The sequence below is a fragment of the Scedosporium apiospermum genome, assembly GCF_000732125.1.
Source record: "Scedosporium apiospermum strain IHEM 14462 chromosome Unknown SEQ_SAPIO_0011, whole genome shotgun sequence".
Lineage (NCBI taxonomy): Eukaryota > Fungi > Ascomycota > Sordariomycetes > Microascales > Microascaceae > Scedosporium > Scedosporium apiospermum.
Genome location: NW_015971712.1, coordinates 1,038,427 through 1,059,589, shown reverse-complemented (window position 1 = coordinate 1,059,589; position 21,163 = coordinate 1,038,427). Strand labels below are relative to the sequence as shown.

General features: G+C 51.2%; 4 protein-coding genes and 3 pseudogenes across 4 annotated transcripts; 3 read left to right on the top strand and 4 right to left on the bottom strand.

Annotated features, from left to right (window-relative positions):
- Window positions 1-3,597: 3,597 nt before the first annotated feature.
- SAPIO_CDS0272 (uncharacterized protein) lies at window positions 3,598-6,307 on the bottom strand (the record flags this gene model as incomplete). Its single annotated transcript, XM_016783092.1, has 5 exons — window positions 3,598-4,012; window positions 4,095-4,192; window positions 4,249-4,354; window positions 4,640-6,054; window positions 6,227-6,307. 5 exons carry the CDS (start codon window positions 6,305-6,307, stop codon window positions 3,598-3,600), a joined length of 2,115 nt encoding a protein of 704 aa, XP_016646725.1.
- A 395-nt stretch (window positions 6,308-6,702) lies between these two features.
- On the top strand, window positions 6,703-7,197 carry SAPIO_CDS0271 (annotated as a pseudogene; the record flags this gene model as incomplete).
- A 470-nt stretch (window positions 7,198-7,667) lies between these two features.
- On the bottom strand, window positions 7,668-8,159 carry SAPIO_CDS0270 (annotated as a pseudogene; the record flags this gene model as incomplete).
- A 2,736-nt stretch (window positions 8,160-10,895) lies between these two features.
- Window positions 10,896-12,612, top strand: SAPIO_CDS0269 (uncharacterized protein; the record flags this gene model as incomplete). Its single annotated transcript, XM_016783091.1, has 3 exons — window positions 10,896-11,351; window positions 11,422-12,168; window positions 12,229-12,612. The coding sequence occupies 3 exons, from the start codon at window positions 10,896-10,898 to the stop codon at window positions 12,610-12,612; spliced, it is 1,587 nt and encodes a 528-aa protein (XP_016646724.1).
- A 771-nt stretch (window positions 12,613-13,383) lies between these two features.
- On the bottom strand, window positions 13,384-14,877 carry SAPIO_CDS0268 (annotated as a pseudogene; the record flags this gene model as incomplete).
- Window positions 14,878-16,375: 1,498 nt separating this feature from the next.
- On the bottom strand, window positions 16,376-18,381 carry SAPIO_CDS0267 (Vanillyl-alcohol oxidase; the record flags this gene model as incomplete). Its single annotated transcript, XM_016783090.1, has 5 exons — window positions 16,376-16,835; window positions 16,894-17,171; window positions 17,237-17,589; window positions 17,650-17,682; window positions 17,745-18,381. 5 exons carry the CDS (start codon window positions 18,379-18,381, stop codon window positions 16,376-16,378), a joined length of 1,761 nt encoding a protein of 586 aa, XP_016646723.1.
- A 728-nt stretch (window positions 18,382-19,109) lies between these two features.
- Window positions 19,110-20,308, top strand: SAPIO_CDS0266 (Alcohol dehydrogenase; the record flags this gene model as incomplete). The annotated part of the gene is made up of 3 exons (XM_016783089.1): window positions 19,110-19,154; window positions 19,220-20,203; window positions 20,279-20,308. The coding sequence occupies 3 exons, from the start codon at window positions 19,110-19,112 to the stop codon at window positions 20,306-20,308; spliced, it is 1,059 nt and encodes a 352-aa protein (XP_016646722.1).
- Between the last annotated feature and the right edge of the window lie 855 nt (window positions 20,309-21,163).

The window sequence follows — 21,163 nt, the reverse complement described above, 5'->3', positions numbered from 1 at the left end:
AGGAGGAGGTACATCATTGCGTTCTTCCGTTTCTTTCCTTCACTCTTCAGTAGTCAATCCAATTCCAAGTTACAATCCAACCTTTAGACACGCCAAGATTACGATTGTATGTCGCCTTGCTTGTGCACTTATCTTACACGGACACGGCACTCAACCATTGTGACACTATTGTGTAACAACCGCCTCGTAGCGATGAGGGCGGGCGGTGCCCAAGGGCGGAATAAAAAGCCAATCAGAGGGGGATGGCCTGGACTTGAGCTACGGGTCGAGACGACACACCCTGATACGACTCCTTAACTCTCCAGTAGTCAAAATACACTCGCGGATCGACCAGCTACGCACAAAGCTCACAATTGCATTGTGTTTACGTATGCACACCTTGAGTTACTCTTCCATAACCTCGCTTATCTACAAGAACAGGCCGCCACGGGTCTTCCCTAAGGCACCAACTCCCAGCGTCGCGTTAGATCCGTAACAGTTCAACATTACCTCACTTACTTACCAAAAAGGCATCGAAGAAGGCACTTCTTCACATCAGGACCTAGGAACGGAGAGGGTGGTAAGAAGGTGTGTTTTTTATATTTTGTCCTATATTTTGAAGAAGCAGGACGTGCCCAACACACAACGTAGTTTTGGCTGTTCGAAGCTCACCCTACTCTGCAGACCCCCCCCCCGAGGCTCTCTAGATAGTCTCGGGCTGGCCCTTCCCTTTGATCATCTTTGTTAAGAGCCAAGGACGGAATCTAAAATGGATTCCCAGGAGTTGAATGCCAATCCACAATGCTGCTTCCACCGAATAGATAATAATGCCCAGTACGTCTAGTCGAGGTGCAAAGACTAGAGCCACAATCGATGCCACATCGCCTCCATAATCGATACCAACAAAGGCGAACGAGATCCCTTTCACATCCCTTTCCTGGTATATCTCCCAGTAATAACGCAAGACACCGGCACATAACAGCACCGCTGCCAGTACCGCCATGAGCGTCAAAGGCCATTTGATATCCCTCTTCCAAGCCAAACGAAGTGTGAAGTATAACCCGACCTCAATTCCGCCAATCACGGATGCAATGCCCATTGCAGCGGGTAAAATACGGAGCAATTTCCAGTTACCCCCGTAGTACTTACACTGAGACCATGTAACAAGACTCAGGAAAATAAGTATGTGCGGCTGTAGCTGAAGGGCGACATTGAGGTCCTGGACGAGGTTGTATACGCCTAAGGGTATGCCCGCAAAGGCCCAGGACAAGTACATTAGAGGATGAAGGCCATCAGTGCTGTTCCGACGGTAGTTCTTGAGTATCTGCGGCAGAAGCTATTGAACACAATATGTGTATCGTTAGTGCAACTTTCCCGTGTTTCAGCCGTCGAGCTGGAGATACTTTATATACATCCCTGTATCGACCAACAAACAACGCCTGCCGTTCCGAAGATGTTGGCGACGATAGGGATGTCCATGCCAATCAAGCCAAGAGTGTGAATGTTAGGTCGGATAGTATCTTGCAGAGTAGGGTTTCGTGATTATTGGAAAATTAGCGAGGGTTAAACGAGCGAAAAATTCTGTATTTATGGATCTATATATTCTTCCCCGAGATCTGGGACTGGACGACAACTATGATCACGAACTATCCAATCTCCAGGTGTTTTGATGGCCTGTGGAGACCGGCGACAGACCAAATGCTAACATCAAACTGACCAATCAACGGATTGATAGGACTCGACTCATCAGTTCCCCTCATCCCGGACTCCAAAATCAGACTTCGAGCTTTCTCCCTCGCAACGATGGAGCGCCTTCATCGTTTCGCTTGAGATTATTCATGGCGACTCGGTGGGATAACTTGACCGCAACTCGCTGGTCCTTAGTCTCCCAACGTGACCCTTCCGCCAACTCGTCCTTCTTTTACGGTGTTACGTCGACTCGCATCTTCTGACGGGTAGCCCGGCGCTCGAATGTCATCTACTTCGACACTCAAAGCCACGCCCTGCAATCAGGCTACCGACCCTGCAGGAGATGTGAACCTTGCAATGACGATTGGAGTAGGGATTACCTGTGTCAGAATGTCGTCCAGCGCGTTCGAGACATGATCGTTGCCGCCGAGGCTGACGGTACCCCCTGGACTGTCGGAAGCTTTGCGCGAAAACTCAACGTCAGTCCGGCACATCTCCATCGGCAATTCAAGAAGTTTTATGCTACCACGCCAAAGTTCTTTGCAACCTCCCTTAGGACGGCAGCGCCAACTGGAAACTCGTCTGCTTCTAGCAGGAGCACGCCAGTGCCCTCTAAAGTACCGATTACAACCCCTCTCTTGGAATACCGAGCACCAACTGATTCCACTCAGGATTTTGACATCGACTGGGCGAACGGGATAGATGAAAATATGTTCGCAAGCGAGGACAATGATTCAAGCGTATACTCCACGTTAGAGACGGCCTTGACCTTCGACATTGATGCTGAAGGCCCGATAAATGATCATGATGCCTTATGGGGCCTCGATCAACTGCCACTGCTAAACATGGACGGCATACTTTATAACGGAATTCAGTAGCATACCGAGGGGAAATCATTCAAAGTGCGCGGATTGGGCGAAGCCAGCCCCGAGGAATTTCTAAAAGACAGCGTCTTAGTATCATTAGCCGAGGTCGGGTGACGCCGCGGGCAGGAGCGGGCTGGGACAATGATTCGTTATTAGAAGAGACGACGATGGCGACGAGAGGAATTCAGACTCTGAAGAAGAGAGTGATTCTAGTGAAGATCATGTGCGACTCTAGTCTTCGGTGGCGTTACCGACCGAGTCGACCGGGAGGAGGCAACTGCAGGACAAGATCTCCCGCCCCGCTTATGTGGAGAGATAGACTGGTATGGGAGGTATGCGTACGTGCTGGCAACCCCCACCCATTCGCCTCCCACATCAACAGCTCGGCCCAAGGCGATGGTAGATTAAATAACAATGCGTTGCACCCAGTGAACACAAGGTCATGGTGTTGTGTGACTGCCCCCCATTCAGGCATCGGCGGACGTTGGGATGCCAGAGTATCCATAACCACTAATGACCGATCCTCCTTCTTAGTGAGCAAGTGGTTCTCTCTGCCTCCTTCCAGGCCGCTGCTCTCTCCCCTTCAGCTTGTTCGAGTATCTGTCTGACCTGCAGAGTGCCCTGGCTTCGCCCTCGAAATTCTTCCAAGATACTCCTGTTGATTTATCGTCGCCACTGCGAGAGTCTTGACGCAGCCGCTTCCGCTGGGGCAGCGTAATTTCCCCCCTATCCTCTTATGCTGGGTCACTGACTCAATAGACAGCTACCGCCCTGGTGCCGCAAGGACTCGACGGGGACTTATACTTCAGAAGGTTCGGAAGTTGTGCGGAGGGACTGCATTACCTTCGAAGCCGTCTTCCTGTTTAAACACAGCTATTGATAACGACTCAAGGCTTAGTTTTAGTTTCGGACAGGTCACTCGGGTTGAAGATAGTGCGCACATGAATTCAATTAGGAGCTTCGTGACGGTAGCCGCAACGACCAGCGCCACTGTCCAAGATACATACAATATCAAGAGCCTACCAGAATCCCAAAGCCATCCCTCGCCGCGAAACCACCAGCGTCATACTCGTCCCTTCTCCGTTGTGGCCTGCGCATGCCTTCGCGCCACGATCCTGGCGGACCGCCTGGGATTGCGTGCCTTGACCCGAGCCGACCGCCTTGGCTCCGTGATGGTCGTAGGCTTCAGGACCTTGACTGTCGATCGATGTACTGCAGTCTGGTTCTGCAGGGAGCCTCCATCGGCCCCCTTCGGCTGGATCTTCCGGGCGTAACTGACGAAGTCGTTGATCGCATCGACTTTCCTACGAATAGTCCCGTCCTCCGAGAGATCTTCGTCTAAGTCGCCTAGAATGTCGGCGAGAAGCCTGTTGGCTTTGACCATGTCGGTAGGAATGACGGGCTTTGGCCTGAAACCAAGATCTAGAAATTGATCTTTGCTAGCCGCCCCGTCAAGGAGACTCATAGATTCTGGAAGTCTTTCACAAAGCAGTTCCGATTGTGTCACAGTAGTCAAGAAGGCGTTATATCCCATGAGGACAACACGATCCCCACGCTAACTTAGTTGCTTTGGGTCCAATTCTTCGCATGATGCCTACCGCTTCGTAGCCAAAGTCTGTTTGAGGAAGCGCTAGAATCCCCATGGCGGCCAGAATATCCTAAAATGATGCTAGTTAGTCTTGCGCCTGCAGTAGCATAAATTCGGAGTACGGACCATAAAGTTGAGACCCGTCGCGTGCACTTCGACCTCAATCTCGTCTCCTTGAGGGGTTGTAGGCCTTCGAGCAGACCAGCACAAGCTACCAAGTTGACCCGTCTTACTGATTGCCAGTGGTGCTTCTGGGGGTTGGGTTGACTCCATATCTTATATCTCAGCCGGCAACTCGAAGGGGAAGAATCGATTGACAAAAATGGCGCCCTTCGAAATGGCGTATTCAAATTCTGGGCCGAGAACTCTGTCATGCTCGCGATCCTGGAAATCGGAAAACACTTTGGCCAGGGCATTAATATTTTCTAGTGAGGCCAGTTCATCTATCTCGCATGTGGCGAAGCTGGCAGCGAGCTCAGATCTCATTGTGCGAGCAAGCCCAATGATGGGAGCATACCTAGGGTCTTTGACTCCGGCTTGGCTTAGCTGGGTGACCCATAGAACGCCAGACCCCTGTAGGTTCTTGACGAACTGTTGGAAGGATTCGAGGCCGGCTGCTGAGAGATCCCAGAGGAACGGCTCGTCAAGGTCGATGAGTGCGATGATGTCTTGTCCAGTGATAGGAATTTCGCTGAGTGTGCAGAGGTTGATGTGATATCCCCGCGCTTGGAGCTCACGATAGACGTTCTCTGTCTCGGGAGATGCTTGTTCGAATAGTAAGGTCACCTTTCTAGGTGAGAGTAGTTGATGATCTGGTTGTGCGATGATGACATTACTCTGACCGATTTGACCGAGGTGTTCAACAAAATCATGCCGACCGAGCCCAGCTGAGTCGAGCCTTTCTGTCCACCATTCCCGACCCATGAACGGTTCATCGGGATGACGGCCATCGAGATCAGCCCACCAACAAGGCAACGTGCCAAGAATAAACTTTGTCCAGATTTGCCCTGATGCTGGCTCCTGGATGAGCAATCTGCCCGCCGGGCTCAGTAGCTTCCGAATATTGGACAAACTCTTCTCCACATTGTTCGTTGTGTGCAAAAATCCAGCTGCAATGATGAGATCGAATTCCTCATCGCCGAAATCTTGGTCGGCTAGGTCTCTTTCAATGTTGAGACAAGCAAACTCCAGATTCTCAACGCCCTTGAAACGGTCTTTCGCTGCATTGAGCAGACCAGTCGAGGCATCGGCAAGCACATATCTTGAAAAGAGATTCTGTCCCTTGTCGTGTCTCAAGTATTGTAAGATCTTGGTCGTCGCCGCACCAGAGCCTGCACCAAGCTCAAGAACACGCAGGTTGGGCTTGAAATGCCCCAAGTCGCGGAAGAACTTGGTCCCGTCATACTCTGACAGGAATTCAAAGACCTTCTCAAGGACGCCGTCGGTGACCAAGACGTCATAAGCATTTCGCTTGCCAGTCAGGATTAAGTCAATATCGGAGCAGATGCTTATGAAGGCTTTGGCCACATGTGAGAGAGAAGTGGATTCGAGACTGTCAGCGATTGACTGAATCGACTCGGCTAACTCTGGACCATCGAGACGAATGCGCTCAGGAGAACTAGCGAGTTGCTCGCCTATCCAGGCTCCATATTGCTGGAGATGAGGAGGTCCTGGTCTGGCACCGAGGAAAATAATTTCCTGCGAGTATCGGATAGCCGAATACGTGAGATCTTTCAAGACCTTAATGTCATTGATGTTTACATCAACATGCGGGAAGAGTTTGTTGATATCGGTAAAACCGATGTGCGACACCCATTGAGATCGGGCTGTCAGTGGGAAGTCATTCTTCGCGGTAGAATCGGCACCCTCGAAGAGAGTCATTTGAGTCCCAGAGAATTGGGCGACGGTGCTTGAGCCGGCGGTAAGTCGTCCCTGTCACCGTCAAGCTATTGCTCTGTGTTAAGGGTTGAGGTGGAAGCTAGAGATATGTGCTAGGTCTCCGGGGAGTTTTTCACAGATCTGCATTTAATACGGATATTATGGTTTCTTTGGAAATGCTACAAGTCATTAATCCATTATTTTTCAGGCTAAGATGACTGGTTACCCGAGTTGAGGGAGTGATAAGCCGCTTGCCCTCACGGGCGAACTTTTCCCCGATTCTTCGCTTTGGTGTTGGGCCCGGCATGGAAAGATCGCCGCGACCTTGCCAACTGAATTCCATCTGTTATCCATAAGCTTGTCGATGTGACTGTGCTTATCTACGAGTGTCAAATGTTTTCCGAGACGTCCAACTTTTGGTAGTTACTGGATGTAGCCAAACTAAAATTTCAAAGAACCTTGGAGAAAAAGGGAGAAAAAGGAGGAAAAGGGTGGGAAAAAAAGAAGACGAATATAGTGGAATAGTGCAGACAGCAAGACTCGCGAGTATCTTGCCCCTCAACCCCACTTGTGCCCAACCACCACGTCTAGATGGACTAACCCAGAGGTCATGGACCTCGCCTCAAATTACAGGACATTCCACTCGAGAATTACTCCGCAATCTATAGCGACCCGTCTCCATCTTACTACCCGTCGATAACAATGCATCCGATGCCGCCCCATGTTCAGGTCGGGGTAGGGGTTTTCGTCCTGGAGGGCAACGCCCAGGAGAATCCCCGTTTTCTCATGGCAAAGCGTAAGAACAGCCACGGCGCCGGCACATACTCCATTCTCGGTGGCCACCTCGAGTTTGGCGAAGATCTGGAGACCTGCGCGGCGCGCGAGGTACTGGAGGAAAGTGGCCTCCGGGTCACCAACGTGCGATTCCTAACGGCCATCAACAGCTACATGCCTACTGAGAACAAGCATTACATTACCATATTCATGTCCTGTGTCCGCGAATCTGGGGAGGCCAAACCAGAAGTGTTGGAGCCTGATAGACAGGAAGCCTGGGAGTGGGTTGGCTGGCAGGATCTTCTTCGCTGGTCTGGGAAAGAATCAGAAGCCGGAAAGAGTGACACGGGAGAAAGGAGACTCTTTCAGCCTTTGCTAGATCTCCTCCAGCAGCGCCCGGGCGTGGTTCCTACTAGTGTTTGAAATGGGACTGTTCCTGCCACTCGTCATGCACATGGATCGCCACGGCTTTTTCTTATATAGGTTCTCACACGGTCCCTTTAATCGAGAGCTCCCCTTCGGATCAAGCAATACAAAGTCTCGGAGGTGGACTTGGTGCCGTTTGATAACATTCTCCCCTCTCCCGCTTAGACTAGGACGAACGAGAAGAGAAATGTACGCTGATCACCATGACACAAAGAGCACTGGGAATGCATGCAAAAGCGTGGGTGTTTCAAAGGAAAAAGAAGAAACAATCAATTAAGCTAATTACCTTCCATTTGCCCGCTCACTAGACCTGTTTCAAGGAGAGTTGTGCTTGGTGGGTTTGGCGCCCAAAAGCCCCAAGCCTACTCACTTGTTGAAGAAAGACCTGGGGATTCCTGACCAGCTATTTCTGATTCTTTATCTTCAACTCTCGCCGTTCCAAGGCCTGCTCCTTCTGGGTGTCGCAGTCACTCCTCGTCATCAAGAATCGGAGCATCCACGGGCTCGAAAGCGCCATTTGCGTGAAGCTCAATGATGTAGTCTTCGTCGCTTGTGATGAATTCGGACAAATTCTGCTGGATGCTCGTGACGCATGCATCGATTTCCTTGTTCTTTGCGTGGATGTAGCGTTTCAACCCCTCCTGGTCCTTCTCCAGGGTCTCGATTCTCTCGTTCTGTCTTTGGCTGATGGCCGCGAACTTGTGCACCTCGAGTTCCAAAGCCTGGACTCGGCTCTGAAGATGTCCAACTACCTTCACGCCGTGGTCGTAGGCTCTTCCGATTTTAGTGGTCAGCTGGATCTGCTTTTTGTCTTGTCTGACCTCCCGGAGGAGTGTTCGGATTGGTCGGATATATCCTCTTCTAAAGGCCTTTCTCGCTTTCCGGCCAATGGTGGGCGTGTTGGTGCTAGAGGTCGATGTATCCGCTAGGGGATTCGAATTTATAGAGGGAGCTGGCATGTTTGCTTCGTTGCGTTGGTGCGGGATTTTGTTAACCGAGAGGATGTGGGAGTTATTTACACCCAAGAAGAGATGATGCGTTATACAACTGCAATGGGGAGAAGGAGAAGATGAAAGTAGTAGGTGAACCAGGTAAAGAAGGAGGTTCGAGGTGATCGAGACAAGCGGGTAATACCTTCCTAAAATGTTGGTGGTCCCATTGAGAGACTCTCATAATTTCACAAACTTTCCTAGAGGTGAGAAGCGTGAGTCTCACCTACCTTGTTCGTAGACACAGAGCAATGGGTAGTAGTTACTTATTTAGTTTTACATCTTCTAATCTCATACTAAGTATCTAGGATTCCTAAATGGTATCACCATTCAAGGCAAACTAGTAGGAGCCGTAGCACAGAATCAGGTCTCGAACCAGAAAAAAAAAAGTCCTCGCAAGAGGGAAGGCAGATGCGTCTGCATCAAACACTTGATGGGTCTCGCGTACTTCTGGTAGGTCAATAATAAAACCTCCTCCTGTTACCCCTTACAGCAAGGAAAAGCGGGAGACCATGGTCTCCTGCCTACATCCGTCCCTGTTAACGCAAATTTCTAGACGAAAGCATTCGCCTCCCCAGCATCAATCCAAGCAAGAAGCCGCACAGACGAGGCTCTAGAGGCTTTGGATAATTTCGCTGTTGATGATGGTGCGAGCATGAAGTGGATGGGCTCCATCTTTGGCAGTGAGGAGCCTGTCGATCTCTATGGTGACGCCGAGGTATGTGAGGACGAAGGTCACACGTATAATAACCACCGCTGGCACATCGGCAAAGATTCTGTATATCGCCCTCATCAGCGCCAACCCGGACTATTCTGGGGCAGGAGCCCCAGAAGAAGCGTGGATTAATGCTCGGTTTGAGGGCCCTCAAAGCTTATCTAAACGACAGAATGGAGTTAACTGTGCCGCCATGGCTACCGGTGATCAATCTGATGTATTGGTGAGTCAAGTCGTTTTTCTCTTTCTTTGCTACTCTTGGTCATGAAGAACTAACTGCTCCCTATAAAATGGTCTGACCTATCTTAATCGGCTTGGAGGCAGCTGTGGTGCTTCTAACAATGAACGCCGCCGGACAACATGCGAGGCCACAACGGGCACGTACATTTGCAACGTGAGTCATATTCATACTTCTTATCCTTTGTTTAGTGATGCGGCATGTCACCTTCCGTTTTCCCTACTGACTGGTTGGAAGTTCTATTATCTCTCTCACCACCCGGAGCCGCTTCCCTCTCCACTCCCTCCCCTCCACTCGCCTGTTTATCAGGAGTCGGCAGGTTCTACTTTACGTTTATGGATACGGTTATTGACGCATTCATGCCGCCTGCAGAAATTTAATGATGGTACCTCGATCCCGTGCTGCCTACTGGGATATCAGGAACCAATGCTACCCCCCAACCGGCGCCACCTCTGGCCACTACTACACTGTTGATAGGGACTACGGTGTTTGGGCTGGATATGCTAACTGCGGTCACTCTTCTTCAACCCGCACCTCGGCTTACCCTTATCCTGGAGGCAGTCCCAACGACTTTTCTTCTTAGATTCTACAATAAGGCACACAATGCGATACATAAACTCGTACCTTGTGTGGCTGATGGTCTCAATCCGATGTGAAGATCATATATTCCCTTGGCGTGTCTAAGTCTACCAGGAGACGCCCACCCATACTATAGGCCAGGATGGCATTCGAACAGCGGTAAATGCGATGGCTTTTTTTTTTTTTTTTTTTTTTTTTTTTTTTTTCCCTAGCGCTGCAACCTTGTGGGAATAACACATAACAAACGAAGGAATCAAACGGAGTAGCCCGCGTCTCTAGATCTATATATTGTCGATCATAGTCAACATGCAACTAGGGCCATTCCAAATTCCCGGATCCATGTATCCGCACCACGTGTGTCTGAGCGTATCGAGGATCGGCACATGTTTTCATAATTTAAAACTGCCGTCTCAAGCTACTAACCGACGTTGCGGGGAGTGATCCTAAGAATTGCCTTTTTTTTTTTCGATTAAAAAAGAAACCTACCTCGGAAGGCGTGCGTAGGGACGGACGCAGACCCTCTGCCAGCTGGCCTGAATGATGGTTAAGGAGAATTGAAGATGGTGAAATGCCCTGATCCTTTGAATACTGCCTTGCATGAAACGACAATTATAATTTTCTCCAATGGCACGCCTGGCTATGTGACTCCGCTGCGGCTTCGAGAGAGTCTTAAACAGTCGAACGATTTATTCTCGTTAATCTGTCGACGTAGGGTAGTCAAGTCGATGTTGAGTATTATTCTTGTTGTCTTTTCCGTTAGAGTATGAAAGATGAAAGCCGATCCAGCTGGAAGACTTTGTTCCCATCCTCCCCAAGAGCTATCCATCCATCTATCTACCAGCCCCCCGGACAGCAAATTGATGGCTCTTACATCAACCGCTAGTTAACCTGCCACTGATGTCGGTGGGGACGAGTTTCCTGGGGAAATCTCTCTGCCGACTTCTCCTCACCGACACATTAGGTCTAAGCTGTTGTTAGCTCGTCCACTGAGATGCGGGGGTAGCATCGCCTAGACATTCCAAAGTTCCAATTTGGGATTGCCGAAATGACTATGGAGCTGAGTACCCAGCCATCCGAGGGAAGCTGTCCCAAAGCGGACAATTATAAACGACTGAAATTATCATCGCAGTCGGCCTCGTTCAGGTCCCGTCGCATACAGACTCTCTTTGTAAACATGGCCCTCGCAGCATCTTGCGTACCAGAAACCTTCGCCCCCACCCTCTTTGGGGGCCTTGTTCTCTCTCTCGAAGCCTCTGTTGTCGACCTTTCCACCGTCGCGAATAGTGCATCGACGCAACCTTCAGCCAGTTCTGAAGACGTCTCCTTCTGCAATGTGACGGTGACCTACACGCATCCCGGCCAGAACGACAGCATCATCGTGGAAACTTGGCTTCCAGTTGATAATTGGAACGAGCGCTTCCTTGCCGTTGGTGGCGGTGGTTGGAATGCTGGAAGGACTGCTGGGACCTCTGCGGCCATGGCTGCTGCCATAGCCGACGGGTACGCAACCGTCACCACCGATGCTGGTCTGGGTTCGTACAGCGATCCAAGTCCATGGGTTAACCCGAGCCCTGGGAACGTCAATATGCAATATCTCCAGAATTTTGCTACCTCAAGCTTGAACGACGAGGTAGAGTTAGATTCCTTGACACATACCGATGGTCCTGAACTAACCAGTGAATTTCTTTTTTTTCTTTCAGGCAATCATTGGAAAATCCCTTGTTCGCAGCTTTTATGGCAGCGACCCAGCCTACTCCTACTGGAGCGGCTGCTCCACTGGGGGTCGCCAGGGTCTGACTATTGCTCAGAGGTATCCCGATATATACGATGGCATCGTGTCTGGAGCGCCGGTCATCTACTGGACCAGAATGGGCATGGCCAACACTTGGCCGCAGCAGTTCATGAACATGCACGGATACTATCCCTACGGATGCGAACTAGAAGCCATTGCTGCTGCGGCTGTCGAAGTTTGCGACGGCCTCGATGGCGTGGTAGACGGACTTATTTCTGACCCTGATGCTTGCCTAGATAGCTTCAACCCCCAAGAACTTGTTGGTACTACGATCAGTAACTGCTCACAAACAGGAGGGGAAATCACGATTAGCGAAAGTGCGGCCAAGGTAGCTAGCGCGTTCTGGGATGGGCCGAGAACGGTGAAGGGGGATCGGGTGTGGTACGGCCCGAGCATTGGAGCGGGCCTCACGCTCCTTGCTGCCACAAACTGCAGCACGGGCGTTTGCGTAGCCACCGAGAACCTTGGGTGGCCCCTTTTCAGATACTTCGTGGCCAAGGATGCTAGCTGGGTTTCCAATAACCTCTCGCATGAAGCATGGGCCGACATGGGACACTCAGCTTTCCAGCAGTGGCAGTCGATCATGGACTTCGATGACCCAGATATTTCCCGACTTCAGAGAGCCGGAGGGAAACTTTTGACCTACCATGGCTTGGTGAGTGTTCCCTCATTTCTCGATATACCTTGCTCGATCTCAATTTGCTGACGTCCGAAGGCGGATCCCATGATTCCCGCAAAGGGGACGGAGCATTATTATGAACTTGTCGCGCGCGAATTTCCCGATGTTCACGACTTTTACCGGCACTTCCCCGTTCCCGGACTAGGACATTGCAGCGGCGGTGCTGGTGGCCCACCACTGGGCCTGCTAACGCAAATTCGAGCATGGGTAGAAGAAGGCACGGCGCCTGACCATGCGAAGATGAACTTTACCCACCCGGATGGCACGACGCAAACTCGTATCCTGTGCCCCTATCCTCAGAAGGCATTCTACAATGGCAGGTGTGGGAATGCGGCGAAACTCGACTGCTGGTCTTGCGTCAATAGGAATGCGCCGGCAAGGACTAGTTCGTCGACTTCAAGGAACCAATGGTCCTTTTGAGGAAGCTGATTTCTCTTAGTGGAGGCAGGGGTGGGTTATTCCTGTCCAGGGGCAAGTTGCAAATATTGAGAGTGGAACTTGGCAGACATGATTTGATGACACGAAATGCATTGTTGATATGAGCTATGTGCGCGTACGTGCCTATGTGCGTATGTGCGTATGAGTGGGAGAGGTTTCCCGTTCGCCGATGGAGCCCTGGTTTCAAGGCCCAATACTCGCAGCAGTTGAACTGACGGATCTAGGCGTACGCACTTAACAGGGGTGGTTATCATCGAAATCGCGGCCAGGCTCTGTTTGAAGCGAACATTCCATTAAGCCCCCCAATTGAGCGTAGGTGTGGAATCTGGATATTGCTACTGAGTGTGATTTTGTCACAGAGAAGTTTAATATTTTATGATGGGGGAGTCGAGTCGCCCATGAAATTCCATACCAATTTGCTCAATGTTTTGCCTTGAATCCGAGAACGACGGAATCAATCGCTGGTTGATTGCATGAATTGAGTTGATAGTATTTTATTTCGTCTTCCTTGGTCTACTGGTCAGACTACCTGTGGGTAAGAACAAGGTGTCCGGGTGATTCCTCGAGGGAGAGCTTTTTTTTCCCCTTTTCTTTTCCTCTCCGGCCCCAAGCATCGAGTGGAACACTGCTGTGGATGTGCACATTATCGGCCTTGTCCATTCTTATAATGTACAGCTCTGTCACCTCTCTTGAACGCTACGGGTCAATAATTAACAAGATCCTCCATTATAATCCTGTCTTGGTTCCCAAGCCTCAATCTACCCACTTATAGACTGTCAGCATCGCAGCGTGGTCCGATGTCCACTCATTATCTTGGTAGTTGGGGTCAGGCTTCGGCTCTCCAATGACAATACGCCTCGACTCTAGAACCTTGAGTCCCTTGCCCTTGTGGTAGATGAAATCAATTCTGTCTTGGGGCTCGGGTAGATTTCGCCCGTCGTTCCATGGGAACAAAGGCGACCAGGTAATACCAGGTACCTGGACGGGATCAGGGTGAGCCACGCGGAAAGAGTCGATGAGCCCTTTCTCCGTCGGCAGCACGGATGTCGGCCACGGCACGTTCCAAACACCACAGTTCTTTTCCTTGAGGTCCTCTATCCAATCTAGGTGCGATGGTGCATTAAAGTCGCCCACGACAAGGAGAGGGATGTCATCTGCCTGTGATAGGTGGCCTTTCTTCTCCAGAGCCGCCATGGTATCTGTGATCTGCGGCGTGCGGCCTGACCTCGCCTCCCGCTCTAGGACGCGCTCGACAGTCATTTTGTCAAAGCAGAAATCGTAGGGTCCATAGGGGTCATAACCTAAATGCAAACTGTAGAAGTTGACCTGCTGGGTCTCGCCGTCAAGGGCTACCCTCACACCGCCTGATCGGTTGATTACACCGTGCTCCTGGACGATGGGATACTTGCTCAGGATGCTCATGCTATCGCCACTTGCCCAAGCATGCCACCCGAGCGCGTTCGCGAGGCGGCGCACAGTGTTACCGCTTTGATCCTCTTGCAAGCCGACGATATCGGCACCCGAGGTGGCCAAGAAGCGGACTTGCTTTTCGTGGTAGCTGTTGACACGGGTGCCGCCATGCCACATGTTGAAGGACATGACCTGCAGTTGTTCGAGAAGCTTGGATCCAGCTGGACGGACAGGGATTGTAAAATGCGCAACGTCTTTTGAATTGCCACTCGTAGCTTTAATGGTGATTTCGGCGTCTGTGTCTTTGAGTCCAGGAGTGCCGGAAAGGATGCCATCGGCAGTTATCGAGAGCCATTTCGGGATGCGCCCGTTGAGTTTAAAGGTGACTGAATCGCTGCCTTTGACGAGGCCGGAGATCTTCTGGGAATACTTGTCTCCCTGGCGGGCGTTGGCGAGTACGACGTCCGTTGCAATGAACTTGACATCAACGACCTCGGCGGGCAAGACGACCTCGATGGGGTCGGCAAGCCATTCGTAGCCATCACGAGCGAGGAAGAAGGCAGTGAAGTTTCCAGACTCGAGGGTCGAGGTGGACAAGGCGACGGTGCCCTCGGCTTCCGGGGCGTATTTCCAGACCAAAGACGGCGCCACGAATTTTTCATCGACTGGGCCGCCCCCGGCACTAGAGTAGAGTCCGACCCAGTTGGTCGGGTCAGGCTCAGTGGTTGAGTACTTGAACGTGAAGAAGCCGGCCTCTCCCTTCACCTCGGCCAAGAGGCCTTGGGCTAAGGATAGGCCAACGTGTAGGAATACGGACGCCACTACCGACAGCTTCATGATGCCGGAAATGTATGAGGGACTTTAACGCATTGAGAAGCAGCCATGTTTTGGGATACGGGGCCGGCGCATCTGACTTAAATAACAAGTTTGTGATCGACAGACTCCGCAGGTCGTACCAAAGGATCAAATATCACATGTGTGGTGTGTGGTGCAAGCAGCTCGATGAAATTCGATGTAACCGTTGCTTCTTCGGCGCATCTCCAAGAGCCAATGCGGGACATCTTCTCCGCCACGCGCAGATGAGCACCCCGTGAATTGAAGAAGCACCCTAGGGAACGTCGATGGCGCCGATTGGCCAGCGCTTGGGCGGGGAATCTGGCTATTCCCAAAGGCGATACCGAGTCTTACTTCCAAGTTCTATTGGGCAGGTGGAATGGTTTTTCAGAAATCTATACGAAGAGATGCAAATCGACCTGTCGGACCTTTGGAGGCGTAATATGAAATCTCTCTATGTCACTGGCACGATCACCCCATCCCAAAGACGGCCATCTGGCCACCCAAAACGGGAGCCGCGGAAGGTGTCGCCTCTATAGTAGAGCCGCAAACCGGCAAGTCGTCAGCTTAAGAATTGAAGTTAACAATCGAAAGGAACATTTTCAGGGGCGGTTTAAACTTGATAATCAATGGCTACCATCAGCCGATTCTTACAATTTGTGGAAACCTAGGTGCATGGCAGCACTGCCGAGACGGACATTGCCTATGGGGGGAGCATGGCAACGGAAACGAGGGTCGGAGGGAGATCTATTGTTTCCAGCTGTTCTCCTGGGTGACCCATTTTGATCGAATGGGTCCAGAGACATGGTTTCCCATCCTGACTCCGTCTGCAACCGCCGTGGGGACCTTTGAGAGAATTGGTATTGGCTATAGTATGCGCGGACTCAGGGCTAAGATAGATGTGACTTATTTGATAAGGCTGGGAGGGTGACGATTGAAGTGGCATGATATTAAAACCAGCGATATCGCTCTTTAGAGCTTAATTTAGAGTTTTCTGTCCGAGCCTCCTCCATTGTGACTGGCTCAAATCCCTGATGTGCGCTCCAGGCTTATCGTCAATTCTTTCTCCCTAGAGTTCTCGCTGTCAGGGCCACCTTCCCATCCGCGATGCATCTGGTTGTCAAGTCATTCCACACCTCGGGGGTTCCCTCCACTGCGCTGGTAGACTTTCTCAAAATTCCTAATCATTTCGGCGCTTATGTTGGCTGGTCACTCTCACGTATTATCTTCCTTCGGCGAAACCCTTCCGCTTCACGAGGTACCTGATTCTCCTCCCTTGCTTCCGTTTCGCAGGGAGCGCTTCAACCCCCCATGTATCTTCCTCCTCGTCGATTGTAGTAGGCCATTTTACCGCTCCGTGGGGCCTGAGTTTCACTCTGAGAGTTTCATGGAACATTCAAATAGTCGGATTATAGTGCTAGCATATGGAACAAAAGATTGACTAGGGGTCTGAGCCGAAGTGAGAAACATCTTGTCCCAGCGTATCATCAAATCGCCCCGGCTAAAGCAGTTGGGGCCTAGCAATCTCAAAGTCTTTAGCTTCATACTTCCGGGGCCATATACTGTTCTTCCCAGGCGCCAGTATACCCTTTGGATCGAGAGCATTTTTGATGGTTTCGTTCAGCTTCATTTGCGCATTGTTGTTGAAGTTGTACGTATTGGCGATCTGGTCCATCAAGGCCAGATGTGTACGGTACTCGCCCCATCCTCGTTTAGCCGCATCGTCGATAAGGGTAGTAATCACCCAATGGGCTCGACGGCAAGAGTCTGGGTCATTGCGGTCGAAAACGAGGCAAACAATGTGGTGCATCTCTCGCATCCCGACACAGAACGTTCCGATAAAGTCGAAGCCGGCTTCCTCACACCTCTGGCGAGTCAGCTTGTACTGAGCCACGGCGTCATCGCCGGTAACCTTGGCAATAGGAGAGAAGAAGAGATGGGCGCCGTTAGGAAGCCAGTTACTAGCAGTGTCTCCGTCAGCTTCGATCGCAGCATATCGGGTAGAGAGAGACAACTTACACCCATTCAAGCTCAGCCGTGGTGGGGATTCCCTGCAACGTGAGATGGCGAGTCTGCAGGACGAGATTATCAGGCATATCCTCCGGGAAATAAAACTTGGCCCCAGGGATGGCCGAGAAAGCCTGCTTCACCACCGTCCACATAGCCTGGCGAATCGGCTCAGGCCCGTAGAGTGCGCCGTAAAAGTTCCAGCGGCCGAGATTCAGTTTCTTTGAGATCTCGTCAAGTTCGGCGTCTGTCAATGGATTTGGTGACGATGTGTATTTGATTCGGTTGCCCTGGTTGTTTGGTATTAGGAGATCACAATTCCAAACGCACTGCTTGATTGTGATTTTCAACTTACCATTACCGCCGCGTCCAGAAGGATGTGTCTCACGGTGGGCACGTTCTGCAGCACCATGGACGTGCGCAAGGGTCTTATGATCTCGATGGCCTGGTGGAGGTCCTCGTCCCGGGGAACGGTAACCAGGTATGACTGGTAGCCCCCGGGATTCACCATCAACCACACGCCCATCTTGACGACAATTCCCAGCGAGGACTGGGTAAATATGCCATCATTATATGGACCGAAACCGTAGTTGAATAGTTGCCAAGCAGTATTAGGCTCTTGTTCATGGGGTGGCGTGTTGGGGTCGGCATCGGGGTTTGGGAGAGCACCCATGCCAGTGCGTACAAGGGAACCGTCAGGGAGGATGACTTTGAGTAACTGAAGTTAGCGTTGGCAACAATTTTATGTCAATCCAGGGGCTCACTTACCTTCCATTCCGCAATGCATCATGAAATGGTCACCTACGAAGCCGTTTGTTAGCAGCTTATCCAAGGAACATCGAATGTGTATGGACATATCGTACCATACGGGGTGTAGCCCACTCCCCTTTCAAGAGTATTTCCCAAGACGGAGCCGCCGCCAAGGTCCGGAACATCGATCCAGAGCTTGTCACGTAGGTTGTTATCAACGAGGTGCTGATGGAGATCTTTGTATGTTACCCCAGGCTCCACCAACGCATAAGCCCCGTCAACGTCCACTTTGATGACCTTGTTCATATGCCTCCCCATATCCAACCCAACAGAACCAGGAACTCTGGGGGCAGCACCGCCATACCCGACATTGCGGCCGATCGAGAACGGCCAAAGGGGGATCTCGTACTCATTGCAGAGTCTCACGATGGCCTGAACTTCGGGAACGTTGCGAGGGGCAATTATAACAGAAGAGACAAAGTACTCCTTGCCGACGATATGGAACATGTCGTGGGCCTTGCTGGGGTCAAGGTAGTGCTGCTGGTCAAGCTGATCGGACTTTGTTATGACCGTAACATTTTCAGTTCCGCAAATCTGATTGGCCGCGTCAACAAACTTCCCGAAAGTGACGGAATTTACGCCCGGGGGGAGCACCAGAGGACTGAGACTCGGTGTACCATTGGCAACCTTTCCGGGCTGAATGGTAATCGAAATACCACTCTCCATGTTAGAAGTCGTTTTGCTCGCCATATTGGGGAGTTGATGTTCAGGAATTCAGTTTAGGTGAGGGCTCAAGAGTCAAGATCGCGTGTCTTCACATATCAAAGAGGACGTCGTCGTGTTCATGCTTTAAGGGAGCTCCAAAGCCTTGAGTAGAGAGGCCATACCACATTTTAAGCTACATTCCGGACTGTTCGAAAGTGAAAAGCCGCCCCGACGCACCAGTCCCGATTCTTCTGAGACAGTCGTATCCATCCTCCCGGCATGGGGCGGGGGTGGGAACTGACCGACTCGATTCCGGACTGGATTTAAGCTACTCCCCAGCTGTGCGTTACATTGAGACTCCACGTCTTTTGATAAGCGTTGGTGCAAGTCATGGGGGTGGGGAATTGACCGATGCGCTATGATGTACACCGGGGGATCCCCGAATCCTACGGACGGTTTATCACACCCTTATTATTATTACCGTGGTTTGTCGGCGCTCGGCACTTATATTGAATCGCCTTATTTCCCACCTCCATGTGTATTCCGATAATTAATACGGATCGTTGTGAAACAAGGATTTTGGGCATGTTCAAGGTCCCTGTCTCCTGTGCTCGGACTTTTTTATACAGTCCCTTGTCCGTTGCGACTTGTAACTGGAGACATTCGGCAGTAGCAAGTAGCTGGTAGCAAGCGAGAAAGAATCATTGCTATTAGGGACAACTCCTGCGCATCGGAAAGATACCGAGTCCTTATTTCATCGGATGTTGACCAAGATGGATAATACAGAGCGGAGCACCCAGAAAGCTGCCATCGTCGTGGTACGCAACCCTCCACCCACCTTGGTTGTACTTCGAAGACTAACTATGAAGAAAAACTTCCACAGCGATCATCTACCGGATTTGATTTCGACATTCGTTCAGTACCGATCCCAGAACTTAAGCCCTGGGAAGTTCTCGTCAAACTCTCCGTAACTGGTGTTTGCGGGACGGACATCTCTCTTGCGGCCGGCCATGTTGGCCTAACTTGCGATATTCTTGGCCATGAGGGTGTCGGCCGTGTTGTCAAACTCGGAAGCGGTGTTGATCCTGATACCGTCAAGGTTGGCGACCGTGTCGGCATCGCATGGGTACGAGATGTCTGCGGTCGATGCCCTTGCTGCCGCGAGCCGGGTGGCGAGACTCGATGCCTCGAACAACTCAACTCGGGGCGCAAGTTAGACGGCACGTTTGCCGAGTATTGCGTTGCGCCAAGCCGATATCTTCTCATCATCCCCAATGATGCCAAGCTACCCGATGAGTATGTTGCGCCTGTCCTTTGCGGCGGAGTGACGGCCTACAAGGCTCTCAAGACCTGTGGCGCAACTCCTGGGGAATGGGTGGCTATTGTCGGTGCCAGTGGAGGTGTAGGTGGGTTGGCGGTCCAATACGCGAAAGCCATGGGTTATCGCGTGGCTGCCGTCGATGTGGGATCTGCAGGGAAGGAGTTTTGCCTACGCTCAGGCGCTGATGAGTATTTCGATGCCCTTGATGGAGGGACGATCACCGCTCTGAAATCTCTTACGCTTAATAGAGCTGGTGTCAAGGCTTCAATCGTCACAGCTGGGTCTGGAAAGGCATATCAGAACGGTCTCGATATGTTGAGTGTCTTTGGAACGCTTGTTTGCGTTGGAATACCTCCCCCGCCAGAAGTCCTCAGCTTCCACCCGCTAGTAGTCATTGATCGCGGAATACGGATCATTGGCACCCTAGTTGGTACGAGGACAGAAACCATCGAAGCTTTGGAGTTTGTCCGGAGAGGTGTGGTTAAGCCAATCACCAATACAATTCACCTCGAAGATCTCCGAGATCTTTCTAACAGGCTTGCCACAGTACGTGCCCATTCCGAACTCTCCCCAACATCTTGCTGTACAGTGACAAAGTATCGGCTAATAAACTTCTTTCAGACAACCGGGAAATTTGTCATTCGGCTTTAGTTGGGCGGGCAAGAATGCGGACACTCTATCATTGACTTTGGTACCTCGGTAGTTAGAAGCGTTTCTTTTCAACGGGGTTAGCTGGGTTGAAGATTCACAATTCCATTTTCATGTACGTAGATTCCAAAATGGACAGACCCGGGGGAAGAATGCTATGGGGTAGAGCAAGAGCTTGGGTTGGGTGCCTTCGACGCGCACTTGCTCGGTCGAGTTAGGAATAGCGTCCTTTGATGGAGAAGAATAGATCTTGCTCTCGTTGCGGAGGTGGTGAATTTCCCGTCGCTCGCGTCCATTCAGTGTCCTCAGATGCTAACCCCGCATCTTCTCGGACCCCGAGAAATATTTGGTTGCAGACCGGTCGTAACGCTTGTTCTATCTCAGGTTAGTCTAACCCATCCCGACCATACGGAGCAAGGTCGAGACTGGAGCTGAGCCTCCATCCCATATCAACTTCATCCACATACGCAAGGAGCCCAAGGACACTGTAAAGAGAGAGCCAAATTACGTAGAAGCTAGCAAGAGAAAGCTATTTAGTGTTTGCCGGGTCCCTGGACCATGTCGGAGCACATTTTCTTCGATTTAAAAGGCCTTCTGCGTGTCAATCCAGCCCGAACCCGGTCCCGGTGTCTACATCCTGTAACCCGAGATGACTCTGTTGCCCCGCATGATTCCCGTGCATATGTTTTCCCGAGGCCGCTGCATGCCTTGAGTTCCCATCCTCCTGTCCACGTCTGCACACGAGCCTCATTTGGTGGAGATCATGGTCACGGCCTAGTGTATCGATCTTCGTTCCACGATCCTGCGCAACTTCCCCAACCTCAGAGAAGTAAGGAGCCATTGACCCTCCCTCGCATC